The 24,027-nt window shown below is 33.7% G+C and overlaps 2 protein-coding genes and 2 long non-coding RNA genes across 6 annotated transcripts; 2 read left to right on the top strand and 2 right to left on the bottom strand.

Moving 5' to 3' along the window:
- Positions 1–9,814: 9,814 nt before the first annotated feature.
- LOC111889289 (uncharacterized) lies at positions 9,815–11,373 on the bottom strand. The gene is made up of 2 exons (XR_002849467.3): positions 10,435–11,373; positions 9,815–10,321 (listed from the first exon to the last, which is right to left on the bottom strand). It is a non-coding gene; the product is annotated as an uncharacterized LOC111889289 (long non-coding RNA).
- A 187-nt stretch (positions 11,374–11,560) lies between these two features.
- On the top strand, positions 11,561–12,854 carry LOC122194967 (uncharacterized). Of its 2 annotated transcripts, none has more exons than XR_006184846.2 (2): positions 11,561–11,782; positions 12,245–12,854. It is a non-coding gene; the product is annotated as an uncharacterized LOC122194967 (long non-coding RNA). The 2 variants fall into 2 exon arrangements; XR_006184845.2 differs by having other exon boundaries at positions 12,242–12,854.
- A 1,219-nt stretch (positions 12,855–14,073) lies between these two features.
- On the top strand, positions 14,074–15,929 carry LOC111889299 (uncharacterized). Its single transcript, XM_023885438.3, has 5 exons — positions 14,074–14,524; positions 14,894–15,073; positions 15,154–15,280; positions 15,360–15,473; positions 15,567–15,929. The coding sequence occupies exons 1-5, from the start codon at positions 14,189–14,191 to the stop codon at positions 15,680–15,682; spliced, it is 873 nt and encodes a 290-aa protein (XP_023741206.1). The 5' UTR covers positions 14,074–14,188; the 3' UTR covers positions 15,683–15,929.
- A 46-nt stretch (positions 15,930–15,975) lies between these two features.
- Positions 15,976–23,374, bottom strand: LOC111889298 (uncharacterized). Of its 2 annotated transcripts, XM_023885437.3 has the most exons (16): positions 22,991–23,374; positions 21,533–21,586; positions 20,830–21,099; positions 20,612–20,691; positions 20,310–20,410; positions 19,131–19,253; positions 18,980–19,049; positions 18,611–18,697; positions 18,451–18,516; positions 18,239–18,331; positions 17,937–17,993; positions 17,408–17,536; positions 17,053–17,143; positions 16,677–16,765; positions 16,398–16,591; positions 15,976–16,305 (listed from the first exon to the last, which is right to left on the bottom strand). In XM_023885437.3, the coding sequence occupies exons 3-16, from the start codon at positions 21,023–21,025 to the stop codon at positions 16,221–16,223; spliced, it is 1,461 nt and encodes a 486-aa protein (XP_023741205.1). In that variant the 5' UTR covers positions 21,026–21,099; positions 21,533–21,586; positions 22,991–23,374; the 3' UTR covers positions 15,976–16,220. The 2 variants fall into 2 exon arrangements, with proteins under 2 accessions (XP_023741205.1, XP_023741204.1); XM_023885436.3 differs by lacking the exon at positions 21,533–21,586 and having other exon boundaries at positions 22,991–23,373.
- Between the last annotated feature and the right edge of the window lie 653 nt (positions 23,375–24,027).

Below are 24,027 nucleotides of genomic sequence, written 5' to 3'. Positions count from 1 at the left end.
ATCAATATCCACATTGTGACTACTATCACTGTAACCTATCAAGCTCATATTTTTACTTCGTTTGTATACAATCCCAAAAGATGGAGTACCACGCAAGTAACGAAGAATTTGCTTAATAGCGCGTGCATGAGATTCTCTTGGGCTTTGCATATAACGACTAACTACTCCAACCGAATATGCTAAATCTGGACGCGTGTGTAAGAGATATCGTAAGCAACCAATAATCTTCCATCCGTTCCCGGCCGCGAGAGCAATCAATAATCTTATTGTCTCGAGTCGAGCTACTGGCGCGAATACTTCATCAAAATCAATGCCTTGCTCTTGTACATAGCCTTTTGCTACTAGATGCGCTTTGTACCTTGTAATCACACCATTTGTATTTCTTTTAATTTTATACAACCATCTTAACCCGATAGGCTTAATATCTTTAGGCGGAGGAACTAATTTCCAAGTATTATTTTTCTCGATGGAGTCAATTTCGGCCTTCATTGCATCGAGCCAATTCTTGTTCACTTTGGCTTCCTTAAAGTTCTTCGGTTCTTCATCGAATGACAACATTAAATGATCCACATCTAGCTCGTAGTCGTTTAATCTTCTTGGCAACACTGAAGTTCGAGTGGACCGCCGAAGTGGGACAAAACTTGCATCATTATTTTGATCATCAACAGGTTGTGATGGGCTGCCATCATCACTATAAGTGTCATTGGTTTGAGCGGTTTGTGCCGGATCAGTGAACTGTTCGGTTTCTGTTGCAGTTGGGCTCGAACCACCATTATCTTAGGTTGCTTGACCATTACTCCACAAGACCGTAAATGTACCCGGTCCATTTCCATCTTGATTATTGGGTTCATTATTCCATTGCCATGTCTTATTTTCATCACACATTACATGGGCACTAATAATAATTTTATTTTCTCGCGGGTTATATAACCGAAATCCTCCCGAATTGGGTTCCTTTCCAAAATATACCAACGGTCGTGACCTATCATCAAGCTTCTTCAAGTGTTTAGAGACTACTTTTTCATATGCAACACAACCAAATACTTTCAAGTCTTCAAGATTTGGTTTTTCACCATAAAATTTCTCGAATGGTGTAGCACCTATCAATGCTCGAGTAGGTGTACGTCAATGCTCGAGTAGGTGTACGATTTATGATAAACGTTGCATGTCGTACCGCTTCGCCCCAAAAGTGGTTTGGAATATCTTTTGCTTTCATTAGGCACCGTGTCATCTCGAGTAGCGTCCGATTTCTCCGTTCGACTATACCGTTTTGTTGAGGTGCATAAGGAGCCGTCAACATACGTGAAATCCCTTCTTCATCACAAAAACGATTCAACTCGGTTGATGTGAATTCTCCACCTCTATCCGTATGGAAAGTCTTGATCTCTTTACCGGTTCGTTTTTCAATTGATATCTTGAATCTTTTAATAATCCCGGATACATCACTTTTGTGCTTCAAAAGAAAAGACCACATATATCTAGAATAATCATCAATAAGAACTAGAATATAAATATTACCCGCTTGGGTGGGGGGATCAACCGGTCCACAAATATCTCCATGCACCATCTCGAGAATATATGTAGCTCTATAATTAGTTTTCTTTGCAAACGACTGCTTTGTTTGTTTTCCAAACATGCAAGATTCACAAAGTTTGTCTTGATGTTGGATTGCCGGTATCCCTTTAGCTAGCTTGTGCATCAAGTTTATCGTGCCAAAATTAATGTGGCCAAGTCGCGCGTGCCATAACCAAGCTTCATCATTAAACTTGGCTTGTAAGCAATGTGGTTTTCCAACTTTTAACTTTATTTTGTAGAGTCGGTTTGCACTTCTCGGGACTTTCATAAGTAATCTTCCGTCTCCATCTCTCATGGTTAGGAAATCACCTCGCATCCGAATATCACAACCGGCTATTGTAGATTGCCCGAGGCTAATAACATTGCTACGAAGTGATGGGATATAATAAATATCTTTCATTAATTTTTGCTCACCACTTTTCCCTTCGAACAAAATTGACCCTTTTCCTTTAATGCTAACACACGATCCATCTCCAAATCTCACTCTACCCGTTATGTTTTTATTTAATTCAGAAAAATAAGAGTAGTTTCCGGTCATGTGGTTACTCGCACCATTATCTAAGTACCAAATTCCGTCTTCATCGGCATTTGCTTCAACTTTTGGAGGGATATATTTGTCTTCATTCAAGAACATCGTTTCTTGAATTGTATTCATCATAAAGAACGTTCCTTCTTCATGATTTGTATTTCCTTCATGTGTCTGATTAAGGTTAGCCTCATGATTTTTTATTCGGTCCGAGCATCTTGAAGCAAAGTGACCATACTTGTCACACCGGTAACATTGAATATTTGAGAGATCTCTTTGCTCGCGTTGTTTTCCTTTTTGCTTTTGATCTTCACAGCTTTTAGAGGATTCCGAGTGACCGTGATTTTGGGTATTACCCCGACCACGTCCACCGCCACGTCCACCACCTCGTCCTCTTCCTCGGTTATTTGAGCCCCGACCTCTACCTCTTGATGAATCAGTGTTTCTGTTGGATGATTCGGTTTTGGAATAAAGTAATTTATTTTGAGTCTCGATTACTTTGTCTTCACCCTTGATTCTTTCTTCATAAGCTTTTAAGCGACCAACCACGTCTTCAAAGCCAATCGTTTTAAGGTCCAAAACTTGTTCAAGGGCTGCAACTATGTTGACAAACCGCCTAGGGAGGCTCGTAAGAAACTTCTTCGCAAGCTTTTGTTCGGTCATGACCTCTCCTAGTGAAGCGGATTTTGAAGCAATCCCGGATAATTTAGCAGCGAACTCGTCTATCGTACTAGTATCACTCATCTTTAAATTTTCGAATTCCGTGATTAGAGTTTGGAGTCGGGCTTCCTTCACACGATCAGCTCCTAGGTTACGAGTTTTAATCGCTTCCCACATCTCTTTTCCGGTTTTCAAATTACCGATTTGAAGGATTAAATCCTCCGGAATCGATTGAAACAACAATCCTTTCACGATGTTGTTTTTCTTCACATCATCTAGTCCGGGATCAATTACATCCCAAACGCCATGAATCCCAAGTAGCACCTCCATGCGCATCCTCCAAATTGTGTAGTTCGTCGATGTCAAATTTGGACATTGGAACGTGAACGACATATGTTCCTTAGCCGGGGGTTGGGACGATTCTCCTCCCGACATCTCGGTTCAATTTCTGATTACTCCACACAAATAAAAAAAATTGATTTGTTTTTTTTCGAAAAGTAAATTCTCACGTGAATTGAATTAATGTAATTGCTCCTTTAATTCAAAGTTGGACAAATTTGGGCCAATTAGAATAAGCCAAACACGAATGAGAATAAGGCCCAAAGTCAAACAAAAAACACGTTCTTTAGGGCAAAAGACGCCTTCATCACCGATCTGTTGCAGGTTCTCGATCTCTACAAGCAGGACCACACCACACGAGGCAGACGCACGTAGACGATTTCACAGCAAGAACACCGAGTAGCGGTCGATTACTCTTGCTCCTAACACGATCAAGTTCAGATTTCAGGTTGACACGAACAGGAACGATCAACAATTCATTGTTCTGAACAGGTTTTCTGCTTGATGTTTCCACACGGGATCTCTCTCTACCGCAGGTATACCATAGAAGAACCACAGAGTTATGAATGTTCTGCACACGAACTCCTTCTCTGAGATCAGATTGTTACCTTGTATGTCACAGGCTTACGAAAACAGCAAGGCTATTACACTCGTAACTCTCCACACGAACAGAACTACTGCTTCAAACTCAAGCAGAAGAATTCGTAGATGGTGTTCACCACAGTAGGAATTCACAACACAAGTTCCTTCTATCCCTTTGCTCTGATACCAATTAAAGAGGTAATTGCATAAACTCGCAAACTTTATTATTGAAGAAAACTATCTCAAAAACTCCAATTCCCCTATTACAGGATCCTATCAGGCATCTATATATACCGAACAAAACACATCAGTATAAGCCTAGGAAACTGAAAGTAAACATCTAATACTTTCCAAATAAAATAGTCCTTATTACTCAAGGAACCTATGAAACCTTGAACAACACTCCAAGGTACTTGGACAGCACTCCAAGTTATCGCCATCTGGATCAGAACACGTAATGCTCCCATATCTGACTCAGATATTCGCCAACACTATGGACTTTAAAAAGAAAAACAAGTTACTTTTAATGCGTAAACATGCTAACATGGAGCGTGCTCATGGATGTCCAAAACAATATATCATACATTAAGTCACCATAATTAAGTCTCTCCGCTTAATGCCCCACTACCCAAATACCAAATCCTTGACCTAATGATTTCATTGAATCATCATAAAAGTTTTAAACCTTATGGTTAATGATATCACTCGAGTGAATCTTACAGAAACCACTACCTTTTTTTGTTCCCATTTCCAAAAAAATGATATGGATAGAAGGTAGTGTTAGTTTTTGAAAACATGTTCATTTTCATGTTGGTACATGTATCTAGACACATTTCTATTGTTCATGCATCTCATGCCTACTATAGGACAATTGAGATCTAAATTTTCATATGCTCGCGAAGGTGTGAAAATATCATGTACGTATTGACATCTAATATGGGATAACCATACTGTTTGTAGCACCTGGTTCTTGGTACGTGTTCTTTTTATTAAATCTTTAAATATTTTGCATTTGTTCTTGGACTCGGCGAGTTGAAGGACCAACTCGCTGAGTAGAAGCGGGATGAGGCGCGGAGTTTAAGTTGTGGACTCAGCGAGTCGAGTCCTGGACTCGGCGAGTAGACCCTGTTTGGGCAAAAACCTTAATCTGAGGGTTTGCACCCTATTTAAACACCTTAACTCGTCCTCCTTAGTTCCATTTGCTCCCAGAAGACCCCCATAGCAAACCCTGGCCGTTTTTGAAGCAATCTAAGGCATTTGGAGTGATTTTGGTGCTTTTGTGATCCAAGGAAGGAAGGAAAAGCTTGAAGGATCAAGAGGAGGCTAGAAGGATTCGGTTTTGAGCATCATTTGCAGACTTCAGAAGGTATAAAGTCTATACCTTGCTTGCTCTTTTGATATATCCTATTTTGTGGAGTTTTAGGGCTTTTCTAAGCCATTTTGGTCACCAACCATGATTGCAAGCATGGTTTGAGGTAGATGTTTCGGATCTAGGTCCTTAGAGGGGTTACAAAGCAGAAAGGAGTGACTTTTGCACTCAAGGAAGGCCCCATGCATTGTGAGAGCTTGTTTTAGGACCTTTTGAGCTTAAAGTCCCATGCAAGCACGTAAAGGTTGTAACTTTACGTGATATATCGATTTTAGAAGCATAGATCTACATTTTGATCAAGGGTTGTACATCATAAATCGAAGATTCAGTGAGTGGTTGTGACCAACTCGGCGAGTCCGTTCTTGGACTCGGCGAATCCAAGGTTCTATCCCATATCAGTTGAGGGTCATAAGGACCCAGTTGAGTATGGAAAGGTTTTAAGGGGGTCCCAAGGGGTGACCCGACGTTCTAGACTCGGCCATTGTTCTGGAAATTCATGGGACTCGGCGAGTGCATGAACAGACTCGACGAGTCCAAGGCAATCTTCTTAAGGATGAAGATGAACTCGACGAGTTGTTCATACAACTCGGCGAGTCAAGGACATGACCTGTGTATCAGTTGATGATGAACTCAACGAGTTGTTCATACAATTCGGCGAGTCGGATGAGGATTCAGTCGATGTTCATTTAGAAGGAAAACTCGTCGAGTCATCTCCTAACTCGACGAGTAGAGACGGGTATGGGGTCTAATGGAAGGATAGGGACTCGGCGAGTTGGCGAGCCAACTTGGCGAGTCAGATCAACTAGAAGTTGACTTTGTCTTTGACTTGGTGAGGGGTAAAATGGTCATTTTACCCTAAGAGTAGATGTCAGTTTCTGACTAAGTGTTTTGTGGGAATTATAGCCGGAGGATTTTCGGAGCAGCAACGGCAGCACTCAGAGGATTCCCGCACAGTTCAGCAGGTACTACGAGGTGAGTTACCTTCCAGTAGCGGTGGGTCTACGGCCAATGTCGGCCCACCAGTAGGGATCATATGCTAGATGTTTGTCTTTGTGATATTCATCTGTGTTGTTACTACCTGATATGTTATATGCTAGCGTGATATGGTATGTGATAGTGATAAAGTTCGGTTGTTAGGACCGAAGGGTAGGTTAGGCAACCCAGATATGCCTAACAGTATGTTATGATATGTTTAGCTGCTAGCATGATATGTTACATGAGATAGAGGTAGTAGGAGGGGGAAGAGTCCTCGAGATTCGGTTGTTAGGAACGAAGGGTAGGTCGGACACCCCAGATATGTCTGACAATAGATTATGCTATGATATATGTGGAAGTATTAGTAGGGGTGAAATAGTACCCGAGGTTTGGTTGTTAGGACCGAAGGGTAGTCAGCACCCTAGAATAGCTCGACATGGGTAGGTTAGCACCCCAGAATGGCTTGACACGGGTAGGACGGCACCCCAGAATGGTCGTACGGGTAGGTCGGCACCCCAGAATGGCCATACCGGGTAGGTCGGGCACCCCAGAAATGCCTGGCAGTATGTATGTTATGTGATTGTATGGTATGTGGTACGATGGGGGAACTCACTAAGCTTCGTGCTTACAGTTTTCAGTTTTGGTTTCAGGTACCTCTTCAGCGAAGGGAAATTAGCTGGCACGGTAGCGGCACATCATACACACACATTGGTTTTCCGCATTTATGAGATGTTCTGGGATTGTACTCTGACATTATTATTATTTTCATGTTTTGGGTTTTCAGACACGAGATATGTTTTATGAAATGATATGATCGGATGATGTTTTACTACAAATGTTCTACAAACCACTTAATTTAAATGAAATTTTTGGGCATAAAAATTGGGTCGTTACACTGTTCTTACTAAATAGTGATTTATTCTGCCTGATTTTTGTGAACATCAAACACTAACTTTTATTTACGAACTTCGTGATAAAAGACACAAAGTTACATTTATCGATGTGTTGCTCTAACATTTTCTGACTTCTTCAAGATTTTATTAAGAGTAATTTTCTTTTTAAATATGATAAATTGAAATTTTGATGGAAAGTGGTAAGATTGTGGGGATGATTCAGATAGGTCGTAGGAAAAAGTAGGATAAGTTGTGGATATTAAGTTAGAAACCATGACATAAGACATTTTTGGTATGATGTGAAGGCAATATTAGCCACCTCATATACTTTAGGGTATGTTTATATTGGATCCTTTATAAAGTCATACCAGGGTGTAGCATAATATGGAAATTCCAATGTGTTTGTACAATAATATAATATATAATGTGTATAGTTGGAATGGAACAAAATGATGTCTCATGGTGATATGACAAATCAAATGGTAGGGTGGTATAACTCCAATCAAGGTGGATTTCATGAATGGATTTCAAATTCATATATGTTACATATATTCAAATACTTCCCTGTATGTGTTATATAGAATGTTATACAATATATATATATATATATATATATATATATATATATATATATATATATATATATATATATATATATATATATATATATATATATATATATATATATATATATATATATATATATATACTAGTCGTGTACCCGCGCAAAGCGGCGACGACGAATAGTATACGACGGTGATTAATTTATTTCGGTGAATAGTTTCTTTGCGGTTATAAAAATAAACCATGAAAACATTACATATTAACCAAGTTTAAAATATTAATAATTCTTTAGTTCTTAAAATTCTCAAACGCTGATAAATCCACTATTATGTCACTTCGTTGCAGATTGCAATTAATCAGACATAATGATAACTCCAAATAACTATAACATCTTAGTTTTTTTTTGGCGAAAATTCATTTGCCGTGATTAAATTCATTTTGAAAACATGTAATGCACCAAAGAACATGCAATATGCAATGAAGGTTTCATCTCCTTGGATAACTTTGTAGTTAAATCCTCCATTAGTTTTTTTCGATGAATAGTTTTTTTTTCGAGGAATGTTTTTTTCCGTAGATTAGTTCTATAGGAAAACTTGTTATATTTTAAAGAGTAAATTACCGAAATCGTCCCTATGGTTTGGTCAAAATTGCACGTTTGGTCCCTAATTTTTTTTTTGCACTCGGATCGTCCCTATGATTTGATTTTATTGCATTTTTCGTCCCTATGGTTTGGTCAAAATTGCACGTTTGGTACCTAACTTTATGTATGTAAGGGACGAAAAACACAACAAAATCAAACCACAGGGACGATCCGAGTGCAAAAGAAAAAGTTAGGGACCAAACGTGCAATTTTGAACAAACCATAGGGACGATTTCAATAATTTACTCTATTTTAAATAATATGCAATGCCGTCAGTTTTATTTTGGAGAATAATTATCTTTTACACCTTAAAACTGTTGTTTTGGTTTATTTTAAGTCTCATACTTTAGAGATTATAAAAAATTTCAAAATCTTTTTTATAGTAATTTTAGCTCGTTCGAAAACATCAATAATATGTACTATTTTACTTATAATTTTGAAACTATTAAAATTAATGGATTTGTTTACGTAACTCATAATAATTCACTATTATTCACTACGTGAATTCACAATTTTGTTTGAAATCCACGAAAAACTTAAAAATATGTTTATTTTATGGGTTTGTAAAAAGTGTAACTTGATGAAATATTAACTGATGACATTATCTTTGTATTAATAACTATAATAAAATATTATTATTTTGTATATTTTGAAATGTAATTATTTATATTTTTCATTAGTTTTAAGTTCATATTATAAAATAATAACTTATCCAATAAATTTTAATCAAATTTTATTACAAGAAAACAATAATTTATATTTTAGTTTTAATTTTAAATATTCACTTGTAGATCTATAATAATTAAGCACAACTGGGATTGTTATATCGTTAATTATTTATAAAAATCAATGTATTGTTTTTATTTTCCACTTTATACTATATACGATAATATGATTTTTTTAATATTATAAGAATAGTTTATAATAAAATAATAAGGATCAATAAGTCATTTAGTTGCTTTGATATTTATATGACTTTTAAAATTTAAAAATCTCACCAATGGAATGGCAGTCGTTGTAAGCAAATGCTTCAAAAGATAAAATTATCATTACAATTTCTTAGCAACATACTTCGTATCGAACTCACAATAATTAAATAAATGCTTCAAAAGATAAAACTATCATAACAATTTCATAGCAACGTACTCTGTTTTTAACTCACAAGAGGAAATCAAGACATATTTGAGACATCTACAATTTTAAAAAATTAATGAGAAAAAAAAAATCAATCACAAAAGAACGATGTTTATCAATAGAAATAAAGGAATGGAGAAACCATACCAATATACATTTACTAATAACTGCAAAAGAAACAGGAGCCAATTTGTTAGTAATAATAAGTTAATGGTTAATAACAATATACATTTTACTCATAATAACTGCCTTCAAATTAGATAAAGAAAATGGTTTTTAAAATCCTTATGCTTCTTTTGTTTCAAAATCTCCAATTCCTTCAACACAAACACCTATTGAGAACTGAAGACCAATTATAAAATAAAATAGATAGTAGTCTATAATTTAGATAAAATCATGAACTGGCTACCATTCCTAAAAACATATTGTAATTCAAAATAGTTGGCATTGGTTGCCAAGATTATTTAGCAGCATTGTGTTTCTTAGTAGCCTCTGAACTGTGACCCTATAATTTGCCAGAGACCTACTCAACAGATCTTGTACACATACACAAACAATCAAACTGAAAAAAGGGTTGAAATTCATATATTGTAACTCATTATGTGTAGTTCAATATATACCATGGTTGTGCATTTTCCCCAAAGAGAACACCAGTTCCTTATACAGTTTTGTCACTACCTAATCACAAAACGAACAACAAAAATTCCATGGGTTCTGATTTGAAAATTCATACAGATGAAAAGATTAAGAATAAAACAACCCTTCAATTCATCTCACAGATCCACCTCCTCCTAATATGTCTTCACCCAACTTTGTCACAAAAAAAGCAAAAAGAAATAGAGAAATCAAAAGCAAAACCTAACGGTTAGGATTTTTGTTTGGTCACCTAGTTTCTTTTCTTTCCTCCGTCTGCGATTCTACATGAAACAAAAGGAAGCCTTTTGTTATCTTTTTTCACATTCAGAGTCTGTGGATTAGGGAAACTTGAAATATGAACTTGTTCGATTTGAATGCTAAAAACGACAATTCCCTGTTCGATTTGAATCTAAAAACTTCAAAATCCCCTAGAGAAACACGAAATACATTCAATAAACATGAACCAAATAAGAAAAACATAAAAATCCTAAACTGGCTCTGTCTTCATTAAGGAAGGAAAAAAAATAGATGTATAACTTACTTGTGTAGATCGACTGGGAAGATATATAATCGTGAGATGATGTATTCTGCAGCGGTGGCGATGGCTGTTTGTGTCTTTCACATGTATCTTTCTAATTTCTAGAGTATAGAAAGAGAGCATCAAATAAATGGTGTGCAGTGGATAAGTTACTTACGTTTATATACAGAAGAAGACAGAGGGAGGCGTGGTGGAATCAGAAAAGGCGACACCAGTGGATTGTGGTGATAGTTGAAGGTTGCTGTGAGTAATGGTGGTTCTCATCCTGATTTTTTAGCGATATAGAGATGGGAAGAGTTGTGTTGGTGGTGATGGTTTCGACAAGGAGACTATAGGTGGTATAATGTTGTTGGTGCAACGATCTTTAATGATGGTCACAATTATGATGGTTGGCGTTGCCGATGGTGCTGTCTAATGATAACAATAGATGTGGCGGATAGTGGTGTTAATAGATTGATTTGGTTTTGGGTCTTCAACCTCCAGATTGAGGTGGCTCTGATACAGAAACTCATCGGCCATTAACCTCTAGACGTAGGTTTCGAACGATTAGGGTTTCTATTAAGGAAGAGAAAGGGAATCGTCGGGAGCATGCTGATTCAGGTGGCTAGAGATGGTACGACGCATCTGGAGGTCGGTGGTTTGTGAGAAGGAGAAGACGACCACTTAGCAGGGAAAGAAGATTTCTACGGTAGTATGACTACGGAAATCGTGGAGTAGGTGGTCGTGAGGTCGGTAACTGCGGTAAGACGTGATGGTGGTGGCGGATGAGACGATCGATATTAGTAGTGGTGGAGGCAGCTTAGGGTTTGTAGAGAGAAGAAAAGGAGAGTGAAAATCAGGTTGGGAGGAAGTTGGATATACCGGAGAAAGGCGTTGAAAGGTACAACTCAAAATCTGGAGATGGAGAGAACCGAGATATGAGGCGTTGATTAACAATGTGACACCGAGTAAAAATCTCATTCAAATTATAATATTATTTTATTCATGATTAGTTGTACTTTACGTTTAGAGACTTGAACGTCTTAAAAAAATATTACTATTTTATTAAATCTATTTATAGAAATCGTAGGATTTCTTTTATATATATATATATATATATATATAGGATCGTATCAATCATGCATATTCTCTCACATTTTGGGTCAATTTCTCTCTACATCTCTAGAAATCAACGACCAAATCGTATCCAAAATTAAATCTACATGTAGGGCTCAATTCCTGCTTTTAATAGATTACTAATACACCTCTGCCACCACCATCTACAAACACTCAACACTTCAATTTCTCTCCAATCAAGATTCTTCATCTTCCTCACAAAGCCAATGTAGTCCTCGAACCCAATTAGGTCAAGGTTAGTATATTGTTTGTGGTTATGAATCACTTTTGAATCTTTGATTAGTCCTCAGATAGGTTCGATCTAAGCTTTTAAGGGGAAAAATGATTTTCTTATAAACTTCAATCGGGTCATGGAAGTCTAATCCCTGCTAAAATCTTTATTTTGACAAATTGCATCCAGAGAATATAAGTAGTTTAAATATATGGGAAAATGAAATGAACATAATGATTTTTTTAAATGATGCTCTGGTCATGGAAGTCTAATCTCCAGGTTCAAGTTATAACATAATTTGATATTTGAATGGGTTCTGCAAGAAAATGGTTATCACACACCATATCATTGTTTTGGGTATACCAATACCAATTTTTATAGCTCAATATTTCGTAGTTGTCAGTACCTTTTATGCTGTTTTAAATGCTTTACATTTTAAAATTATAAAATTAATAATGTTTTTTTTTTGTTTCTTCTATTTAGTAGAGAACTTGAAAACATCTCCTCCCTTTTAAATATATTATGGACCATTTTGCCCTTGGTGTGGTTTTGGTGTTTTTCTCCAATTTTGGTATTGATATGGTTTTAACTAAAGACTCAGAGTTACTCTACATATTTGTTAAGAGAAAAGTTCCTCCCTTTGCGAGAGAAGACCGTTTGATCCAATACTTGACCATATTGCCCCTGGTGTTGCTTTGTAGCTTTGGTGAAATTAATCAGGTGCTTCCCATGTTTACAAAGCAAGACTTCACAAGAACCTTACATACTTGCTGTGCAAAGATATCAAGGTTTATTGATTTTCCTGGTGATGCTTGGATTCAACACTTTAGTTCTTATCTCATGTTTGTTGATCAGTGAGCAAACACTGTTTTTTTTTTTTTTTTTTTTTTTTTTTTTTGTACTTTGTGCTTTGGTTTGTTGATATTAGTTGTTACTTTTTTCCCTTTTATGATTATCTGTACCAATTCTATGTATTGTTCCATCCACCAGCTGGTCAATTAATTTTATTTTTAATATATTTCCTTTCAAAAAAGATGTAGTAGTGGCTTTGAAATCCTTTATGCCCTTGAAAAGAGCAGGGCATATAAACTTCGTATATTTTGTTGTAATGGAGTCTTATAATCAAATATGAAATTCGTATATTATGTTTAATTTTTCTGATTATTGTATGCACAAAACAAGGAGGCTTATGTTAGAGGTCATGTTCCTAAATAAATATGCCTCCATTTCTTCAAATGTATTGGCACATGGCTGCCCACTAACTTGACTTTTTGCATCATCACAATAGGAGAGTTTAGTTACTATAATTTCTCTTTCATATTTTAAAAGTATTATTTTCAGTATTGTACTTATATTTTTGTGTTTTGTCTTTCAAAATTAAATATATATTTGAAAAGAAGACGATATGATAATTAGAATGTTAACTATTGGTGCTTTCAATGTGTTTATGTGTGTGTTTGTGTTTGAATATGTTGTTATCAATGTTATTTTAATTTATAAACCATGTGGCATATGAATTTCAATATTGTACTTATATTTTTGTGTTTTGTCTTTTAAAATTTTAAATTATGTCACCTTTTTTTTTTTTAAATAAAATTATCTAAAATATTAATTTTAGATAATGACGGTAACATTACCAATAACACATCTAATGTTGTATTTAAAGAAGTATTTGGAAATTTGTGATTTATAACAATTATTTAGAATATGCTATTACTAATTTTGATTACTTTGAGGTTAATTACATATTTATTTATGTAAAAGTATTACTTTAATAATTGTTTAATTTCATAAGTTGATATGAATTTTTTTTTTATAAACTCATGTAATACACGTGTCTTATACCTAATAACATAATAAATATAAAATTAATTTAATATAAACATAAACTTATTAAAGATATAAAATTGCAATAAGCTAAAGAATCGGACACCCACTAAATATTTTTTACACTTCATTGGGAAATATGGTAAATAATTTGTTATTAATAGCTTTTGGTTCCCATTAATTACAATATGTTTCTCAAGTTAATTGCAAAAATATTTACAAAACATTTTTATTATTTTATTGATATAAATAATATATTTTTTCTAATTGTTTAATCAAATTTACTCCATTTTTTACTATTTTATATACAAAACTTTTTACCTATTTTCATATCTTAAGTCACATCATGTATATAAAATGATACAAATCTAAATTGTAGTTGTTCAAAATAATAATAATAATAATAATAAAAAAAAAAATAAAAAATCTAAAGTGTAGTATTTTACAAGAATATTTTCTTATATAAATTGATAAAATCGTGAAAAATATCTTATTGCAATTTTCGATCTTTTTACTACTTTGCGCCGGTGACTGTGATCAGACGCCAACGGATTTCGCTTTTGAGGTTTTTGTTGTGCGTGTGTTTGCGGAAGACGATCGGAAATGGTGGCGATTGAGCCTTTGCCTTCCACCGATATCGAATCAAAACCCTCAAATTCAACCACCACCGGAGTAGATTCGAACAGTAGCAACAGATTAAATGCTGATGGAGGAGTAGTTTCGAGCAGTGGAGATAAAGCAACAGCCGCCGGATACGCATCCGACGGGTACGAAACGGCAAGCGAGACTGAAGTTGGCGATGATGATACGGTTTCCGACAATTCTGATAAATCGTACGCCGTTGAACATGAACATCAACAACAGAAATCGGAAGAAATGTCTACGGTGTCGAAGGATCCGACCTATGAAGATGCACTCAATGATGATGAATTCAAGCAGGTTAGTTGTTTCTTGCTTTTCAAGTCTCGTTTTGTGTTCATTTTGGGGTTTATGCTTTCGTTTGAGTTAAATCTGTAATTACTAGGTTATCGTAGAGAAATTTCTTATATACCTGCTTATCGTTTCAATTTTATAGCATAGAATGTCATGATTATGCAATGCTTTGAAGCATTCCCCTATTACATGTGCGAATTCGTATTTGGCCTCAGTTAAATTTACTTGACTGATTATGATTTGTAGCTCTATGTTATCAGTGCTTTGGATCTTTAGCTTATTATTATTTCAGCAATGATATTACTATATCAGTCATTTGGATCACCTTAAAAATTGAATAACTTCATCTTACTTCTTATCACCATCGAGATGCAGAAACTTTTGGCACAAATGAATGAAGCAAAAGTTGAAGGAAACAAGTTATTTGGAGAAGAACTATATGAAGAGGCATTATTAAAGTATGATTATGCAATCCAACTTGCACCTGAGATGTCTTCTTCTTCAGAAATTAGGTCAATATGCCATAATAATCGTGCTACATGTTTCTTTAAACTGGTAAATTCTTTACTTTTTTCATCCTCCATTAATTTTCATATACACTGTTAAATTAAATTCTATATTTCATTATATGTTAGGGAAAGTATGAGGATACAATTAAAGAATGCAGCAAAGCATTGGAAATTAATCCTACTTACATGAAATCTTTGCTTAGAAGAGGAGAGGCTCATGAAAAGCTTGAAAATTATGAGGAGGCTATTGCTGGTAAGTTCAAATTACAAAAAAGCCCTTGTACTAGCCAATGAGAGTAAATGACGATTTTACCCTTGTTTTTTTGTGTTAGATATGAAGAAAATCTTGGAGTTGGATCCTTCGAACTACCAATGTAAGAGAACCATTATCCGTTTAGAGCCACTAGCTATTCAAAAACGTGAAAAGATGAAGGAAGAGATGTTGGGTATTTATTATAAACTTTCCCTAAATATATTTTCTTATTTTAACAAAAACAAATTATATAAATATGAATTATCCGCTTTGATTAAATTTTCAGGGAAGTTGAAAGATATGGGTGACTCGATATTGGGAAAATTTGGGATGAGTGTGGACAATTTTAAAGCTGTGAAAGATCCAAATACTGGATCATATTCTATCTCTTTTCAGAGATAGAAAAATAATAAGAAGAAGATATATGCATGTTTTCCACATGTTTATAAGAGGACTTATACAGTTATACCAGATGATATGATATTTCTACATGTTTTGTGGTTTTGAAAATTCAAATCATCATGTTTTCTTGTTACTTTTTATCTTGCACTTTTGATGATCAATCATTTGTTTTTTGCTTTAAATAGAGCAACATTTGGGGTTAGGGTTCTTAAGATTTCAATCACTTGATTTTTTTCTTGTTGATTTATTATCATGTTTCCACACAACACAATCTTAAGGATTAATATACAACATTCACCCATAAAACACTTTCAATTACAAATGATGTATTCTACATAAGATTCCACTCTCATTTATGCATATCAAATAAATGGGGCCCATAATTAGGTCATATAAACATGACAAGTAAAATGTTACAAATGAAACTAAAGGCCCACCTACTAATCATACACAATCATCAAACATGGCTACCTTTATTCCTAAATTAACATCTTGAATTGCAATTATGATTTTTGTATAATGTTCACTATCATTTGTGTTACGCATGCACCACATTCTCATTGTTGTGTGTAATCATTTCACTATGTTGCTCAAGATACTCTTTGCTATTCATTTCTGTCAACCTATAAGAAAATTTGATAAATTTAACTGAGACTAAGACAGATGTCAATGTGAGACATGAAAATTATACGTTAAATGACATAACAAGGCATACCTACTAATGGTGCGATCTTTTGCAAAGCCCAATTCGTTGTCAACACAAAGGTCAAAATCGTCATTTTTCCTTGATCTTGATGAGGTTCTTGGTGCTATGTTATGAGCATCTGCAACCGTCACGATTCTTTCAAAAACTTCAAACGGAGTCCCCTCAGCCGTACACATCAACCGGGCTTTATTCTCGTACATTACCTATAAAACAATTGGAGGGTATTTTAGTCATTTTACAATTTGGAATGCATGAGTTAATACCAAAGACAAGAAAAGAGAGACTAACATCAACTAATGTGACAAATCGATATGCTGCGGTCCTATTGTGGAGACCGAATATTGGGACACCATCCAAAGCCAAGGTGTGAAAATTCTCTACAATTGAAATCTCATTAGTTCAAATTATAAGTAACATTTGACTTTTGAGGTCAACCGTTTCGACATTCAATTTCAAAAATCATAGAGATTTTCTATCAATTTTAGAATCCAAGTTTCTCCATTATGTGGTATTTGTTACAAAGTTTGATGTGGCTTCCTATTTTAATCTTCAAATTTTAAGAATCCTTGTCGATTTCAATGTCGAAAATAGTTAGTTTGACCTCAAAAGTCAAACTATAACTCTTTTGATACGCAAAAATGAAGAGGCTTTAGATTTTTCTTACTACACAATCCAAAATAGTCAGCAGCACCAAGAGGTTTGTCACAAAGCTCCTCGAATGGAAAATATGCACATCCATTGGCACCCAAAGGTACCTATCCACCACACATGATAAAAGGGTATTTTAGACATTTTCATAAATAGTGAAAACATTAAATTTATTTATTTTCATGTTCACTTTCTACCCATGAATCCGACATTTTGGAAAAAATGACATTTCTTGATTTATTTTCCCTTGATGAGCAATGTGAATAACATCATCTAGTACATGCTAAACTAGTTGAGTGATTTTATTTTCTAAGATGAGAAAGTGAAAGTGGGCAAGGGCAAAAAAGTCATTTATTTTCAGCAAATGCAACCTGAAGTGTCCTTCCCATAACAACTTCAGCCTCTTGAGGATGAGCCGTATGTTCCCCTATCAACTCTTTAAACCTTTGCATAAGGAAATCGGATGTACCATTTTGTATGAAGTAGAAACCTTCTTCCGCCTTCATTTCAAAAAAAAAAAAAAAAAAAAAAATAGATATAGAAAGTACTAAGCATTTGGTCTGCGTTTGTTACACATGACATGACCAGATGAGACTCGACAAGAAGGGCATTCACGTCTTTTTCACATACGAGAGATAAAGAATTAAGTCTCTCTCCCACGTTGTTCTACCTTTTTAGGTGTAACAAAAATTGTAGTTTTTTTTCCATTGGTCACTGTCAACTTGTCAAACTGTCACTATTAACTATCAAACTGTCAACTTGTTAAACTGTCATCTGTCAACTTGTCAAACTGTCAAACTGTCAACTGTCAACTGTCAACTATTAGGCTGTCAACTGCTTGTTATGTCTAATCATGTGTAACAAAACTAGTCTTTAAGGTGAAAAAATTTGGCATTTTACCGAGGTTCTTCTCCTATAGTCTACAGATGAACCGATTTCATTTACTATGCATCTATCCTGCATCCACAAGACATCACATAATAATTATCACAAAAGAAAGCAAAAAAATCGAAACAAATTACAACTTCTACATCTCTTGAGAATTTCAAAACATTTCAATTAAAAAACCCATCATATCGACTCGTTTCCATGAGAACCTCTTGTTTATCATTATGGAAGGGTAATTTCGACATTTTATTAACACTTTTACTCGATTCAAACCTTGTAAGCTTCATAGGACACAAGTAAATTATTGATTTTACCTTTAGTGTGGAAATGAAGGGTAGAAAAAGATCTCTTTGTAATCCACGTTCATAAAGGTTATCAGGAGCTCGATTAGATGTAGCAACAAGTATCTATACTTGCATCATCAACACACAATAAATTAAACTTCAGTTATTTTCACACAAAAAAATATAAGCACATGGTTATAAAAAAAGAAAAATGTAAATTTGTAAAAATATTAGTCACTTACAGCACCATTGCTGAAAAGATGTTTAAATAATCGGTTTAATATCATAGCATCGGCTACATCAGTAACCTGATAATAATAATACAGAAATGAATAAGTCGACTTAAAAAAATGAAAATACTTCAAGGGTATTTTAGACATTTTGGAGAAAGTTGTAACGTACCATGAATTCATCTAAACATAACAAAACAGATTCATGAGAAATCTCGCCTGCAACAACTTCAAGCGGATCAGACACCCCTTTGTGCCTCTGCATTCAAAAAGAATTTGAATTTTGAAGTCGAATAATTTATTTCAAATAATCAAAATCAATATCGTTTTTGCATCAAAATGAATCTTAAATTTTTTTTTTTTCATATGTAATATTAGTCTACAAAGTTCAAGGCGATTGTTATTTGTTGTATTTTTCTTGAAAAGTAAAGCGTCTTCATCAATTTCGAGGCACCAAATCGATTAGTTTGACTTCAAAAGTCAAACTATTTTTTTTTGACTTAATCTAAAAAGAAAAGGGTGAAAAAGTATATTATTTGACCTGTAAACGGCTGTGAACATTCAACATAAAGTCATGAAAATGAATCCTCTTTTTCCTCCAATTGCAAGGCCTAATGATATGCAAATACAAATTAATATTCAAATTTCAAAATCAATATAACAAATTTATGAATTTGTGATTTTGTTGTTACAATTGATCATAAAATAAATCCATCAACATGGTTTTTCCAGTTCCAACTCCTCCATAGAGATAAAGTCCTTTCACTGGTGACACTGAAGATTGAGGCATAAAACGTGACCATAACCACCTACTCCTGAAATAGCAATGTACTTTCGTTGATTCATTCATTATAATTTATAACAAATTACTTTCATTTCTACTATAAAAATTTGGGTTAATCTTAAAAAAGACTTTATATATATATATATATATATATATATATATATATATATATATATATATATATATATATATATATATATATATATATATATATATATATATATATATTCTGGATTAAACCTCAGATTTTTTTTTTGTCTGAAAAAGACCTTGTATTTTTTTGTTTGTTCCGATTTGGCCCTTTTAGTTATTTTTTTTCAATAAAATTGTAAAATGTGAGGGTTTTTTTTTCGAGAGAAAGTAAAAAAGTTGAGGGTTTATTTGGAGGCAGTTAGAAGGTTGAGGGTTTTTTTTGGAAAAAAGACAAAGTTGAGGGATTTTTCGGAAAAAATGAAAAAACACAAGGTCTTTTTCAGGAAAATAATAACTTTGAGGTTTAATCTGGAAAAACCACAAAATATAAGGTCTTTTTTGAGATTAACCCTTGAAAAATCTACCCAATTTTGGCCATGTTATCTAAATACAAAGCAATTTTCCCTGTTATAATTGGCTAGAATTTTTAAAGTATAATAAAATGATAAGAAAAACGATTGAAATTATAAGGGTTAATCTCAAAAAAGACATTATATTTAGTGTTTTTTTTGGATTAAATCTAAAATTTATTTTTTGCCTGAAAAAGACCTTGTATTTTTTCATTTTTCCGGAAAAGCCCTCAACTTTGTATTTTTTTTTTCCAAAAAAGATCCTCAATGTTCTAAATGCTTCCAAATAAACCCTCAACTTTTTTAGTTTTTCTCAAAAAACCCTCACATTTTACAATTTGTTTTGGCAAAAAATGACTAAAAGGGCCGGATCAGAAAATATGAAAAAGTATAAGGTCTGTTTCAGGCAAAAAATAAATTTGAGGTTTAATCCGGAAAAAACACCAAGTATAAGGTCTTTTTTGAGATTAACCCAAATTATAATGCTATAATTGGTTATTTTTTCAAAGTACAATGCTTTAATAAGAAAAAAAAAATCAAAATACCTCGCCTTTTTCCCAGAATCAGAATTAAGATCCAGATGACACACATGAGCAGAGTTACCAAGTTCCTCATAGAGTCTTTGAATTTCTCTTAAGGTTCCTATCTAAAAAAGAATCCATTGTCAAATACCTAAAATACCCTTCAGGCTTCAACAAAGACAAAAAGAAAGAAATCTCACGATTATCAAATTGCACTACATCAACACCATAAAAGCTATTTGCAATAGTTATAAAGGGCAAATAGGTCATTTCAACTTGGAATCTTTCCCAAAAAGGAAATGTCAAAATTTTTTAAAGAAAATCACCTGACAATTATCACCATCTTCAAGTTCTCCAGCATTGATTCTTCGTTCATATTCCACAAGAGGTCCACTTCTCTTCACCTCTGTTATTCATACAACACATTTAACAATCGATTTTCATCACATATAATGAAGTGATTATTAATGCAATAAATTGCAATGTACTTCTATTGATTTGAATATATTATAGAAAGAATCAAAGTAAGTTTATATTTCCTAACCTTCATAATTTACTTTAGCAGCATCAGCAGACATCGCTCTTGAAAAAATGTGCGATGAATGTCCACAATTATATGTATGAGTATCATATTTTAGATCAAATAATCTTGGATTTGCATTTGATAACACTCTTTTTACTTCATGATAGCGAAATTGTGAGTAAATCAGTCTTGAAGATTTGATCAAAGCTCTCATCATCTTCAATCGATGGTTTAATGTTGAGTTACAAATGTTAATGTTAATGTAGAGCCTTTTTAAATAACGCCAAAATTCTGCAAACAAGTTGGGGATTAAGATATAGACATAAATTAGGATTTAGGAATATATCAAAGTAATTGATTCTAAAAACTAGAGGTTGGTTTTGACTTTTAGAGTCAAATTGATCGAATTGTAACTCCAAAATTGATAAAGATTATGTTTCATTGTAGAGAAATAGATTTGAAATTGCATTGTAATACAAAAAGGGTATTACGTAAGAAAATATTATGAGCTATGAAGTATAAAATATGGATGTAAATTTCGAATTTATGAAGTCATATGTGGACTTTGGTTATGGGAGAAGGGAGAATATGGTAAATATAACATGTTTGGCTCATGGTTTTAGGAAAAAAAATGGACATAAGTTTCAGTAGTTGACAGAGAATCTGGTTTTAACTTTTATTATGTAGTATTCATTGTATTTATTGATTAATCTTAAAAAAGTACCTTGCGAAGCTTAAAAAAATTCGACCTTTTCCTATATTCCTAAGTGTATAATCACTGAAATTTAAAAAATCGTGAAAAATTAGACCCATAAAATTGACAGAAAGTAGCATAATCATGAACTCTAATTTTTAAAAGGATTAAATCATTCACTTTATTCTTGAAAACTGTAGAGAAATTGGAACACCAAAAAGTTAGTGATTCCTTTTAAAATTAAGAAAAAGGAAATATGGACGCAATCAAGAAACCAATTATTGTAGAAATTCAAGAACACGTTTGATTTGTGAGATCGATCTAAATTACAAAAATTAAGCTTTGGTAGAGTGAAGAGATTTCGATGCGAATTTTGAAGAAATTGATCCTACATTGTTCATAATGAAAAAAATAGAATTTTATTATACCAAAACTTGGAAATTCAAGAAGAATCCTGGACTTGGGGATTGATTTAATTAACTGAAACTTTAAAAAACTAAACACCCAGAATCATCAAAGATTAAAAAGCGACTTCTTTTACCTAATTTTCAAGAAGTTTGACCATAAAGTCAACAAAAACTGAAATATGGATATGCAAACAGGGAATAAAAAATCATGGAAATTCAAGAATGCTTGTTCGATGGATGATTGATCAATTAAATACATGTTAAAAAACAGCCACATACAGAATCATGAGAGATCAAACAGTTGACTTCTTTCACCTAATTTTCAAGTAATTCTACATGCAGAAAGTCAATAATCTTGACAAAAATCGAAATATGGATACATGCAGCCAGAATAAGTGAAAATTGATGTTTGGAGAATTAAATCTCTTAATTTTCAAGAAAATTGATCACCACAAACTTCATAATTTTAAAGAAATTCAAGAACAAACCTCAATTGGGTGATTCATCAAAACCAAAATTTTAAAGCCTTCAACCCCATACTAAAATTTGGATGATCAAACAGTTTATTTTATTTTTTTGACCCAATTTTCATGAAGAATGATCACGAAAAGGTTCTTAATCTTAAAAAAAAGAAAGAAAGAAAGGAAAATATCTACAAATTCAAGTACAAATCTGAATTAGGTTATTGACCAAACAAACTAAAATTCAAACACCAAATCACCCAGAATCATCGAACCCCGATTTAAAATTTTTAAATAAAATATGGAATGCATGCACGAAATCAAAAAGACGAGCGATTGATTAAACTAATTAACAAGGTTTTTTTTTTTTAATCAAAAAGTCAAGTTTGAATATACTTTTTGAACATCAAGATGCATGCAAGAAACCAGAAAGCTAGATAAATTCAAGAACAGGAATGAACAGGGTGAATCGCTGATTGATCAAAGTAAAATTTTCAAAACCCACAATCAGTGACACTAATTTTCGGATGATCAACATTCTTTAATCAAAATTCGAGTAAAATTGATCACCAAAACTGTGCATGGAAGAAACCAAAAACTACATTAATTCATCAACAAACCTGAGCAACAAAAATTTCAAAAAAAACTCCAAAACCCAGAATTCAATTCAACTCTGCAAAAGGCGAAAGCTGGAAATTTGGAAGATTTATCAATTCACTAGCGTGATGGGTCAAAAAGTGAGAAACCCTAAAGCGTTGGTGCTTCTTGAAGATGGATGAGATAGAGGGAAAGGATAATGGGAATTTGGGTGATTTTCTTTTCTCAATTATTTAAATGTTTGAATTTAGGTAGCAAAAGCAACGATCGCAATCATGGGATTAACATTAGGAAACCTCAAATGTTGATTGATCGATGAATTTACACTAAGAAATTGCTGGCCAGGGTGTTGTGGAGTGGGGGTGGAAGACGAAAGAGGATAGGGATATACTTATCGCGACTCAAGGGCCCCCCACAACCACCCTCCACCGTACTGTTAATGGCGAATTTAATAATACACATTCATGATGCAGACCCATTTCGCCACGTCAGGATCGAAGCATCGTTTGGTTCTATTGATAGGTGTTTTATCGGACTACGGTAAGAGGGATATATTTGTTTGGTATGCAATACACCGAATAGAATATATACAAGCTAATGGAATGAATTCTTAGGCTACAATTTCAATCTTAATTAACAATTTTAATTTAAAAATAAATAAGTTATCGAAATAATCTCTATTATTTGGTGAAAATTGCATGTTTGGCCTTTCGCACTGTCCTAGTTATGATTTTATTGCGTTTTTGCCCCTTTAAAGACGAAAACACTATATTATAATATGCATTTTCTTTTTTAGTTATTATTATTATTTAATAATTATAAAAAATAAATTAAATAATTAATAGATATATAAGTCCATTCCTGACCCCCGACCATCTCACCCTCTCATCTATCACGTTATCTTTCACTCTCATGTCAATTAAAGAAGATAGAACCCTAAATCTTTAGATTACAGCTCATCACCTCCGGAACCACTAAATCATCCTTGGAACCCACTGAAAACCTATCGACCACCGTCTAATCTGCCGCTCTCATTTCTCTCTTTTCATCGCTTCTCTCT

This window comes from Lactuca sativa, chromosome 7, assembly GCF_002870075.4.
Source record: "Lactuca sativa cultivar Salinas chromosome 7, Lsat_Salinas_v11, whole genome shotgun sequence".
Taxonomy (NCBI): Eukaryota; Viridiplantae; Streptophyta; class Magnoliopsida; order Asterales; family Asteraceae; genus Lactuca; species Lactuca sativa.
Note: the sequence above shows the minus strand (reverse complement) of the source record. Positions and strands in the feature narration are given on the sequence as shown.

Bases quoted from the DNA above. Each gene is read 5' to 3' on its own strand.
- LOC111889299 (XM_023885438.3), top strand. From the start codon at position 14,189: ATGGTGGCGATTGAGCCTTTGCCTTCCACCGATATCGAATCAAAACCC. The intron at 14,525-14,893 runs GTTAGTTGTTTC...ATCGAGATGCAG, and splicing joins ATGATGATGAATTCAAGCAG to AAACTTTTGGCACAAATGAA. The intron at 15,074-15,153 runs GTAAATTCTTTA...ATTATATGTTAG, and splicing joins CTACATGTTTCTTTAAACTG to GGAAAGTATGAGGATACAAT.
- LOC111889298 (XM_023885437.3), bottom strand. From the start codon at position 21,025: ATGATGAGAGCTTTGATCAAATCTTCAAGACTGATTTACTCACAATTT. The intron at 19,050-19,130 runs GTAACAACAAAA...GCATATCATTAG, and splicing joins GATTTATTTTATGATCAATT to GCCTTGCAATTGGAGGAAAA. The intron at 16,306-16,397 runs GTATGCCTTGTT...ATTTTCTTATAG, and splicing joins AAAGATCGCACCATTAGTAG to GTTGACAGAAATGAATAGCA.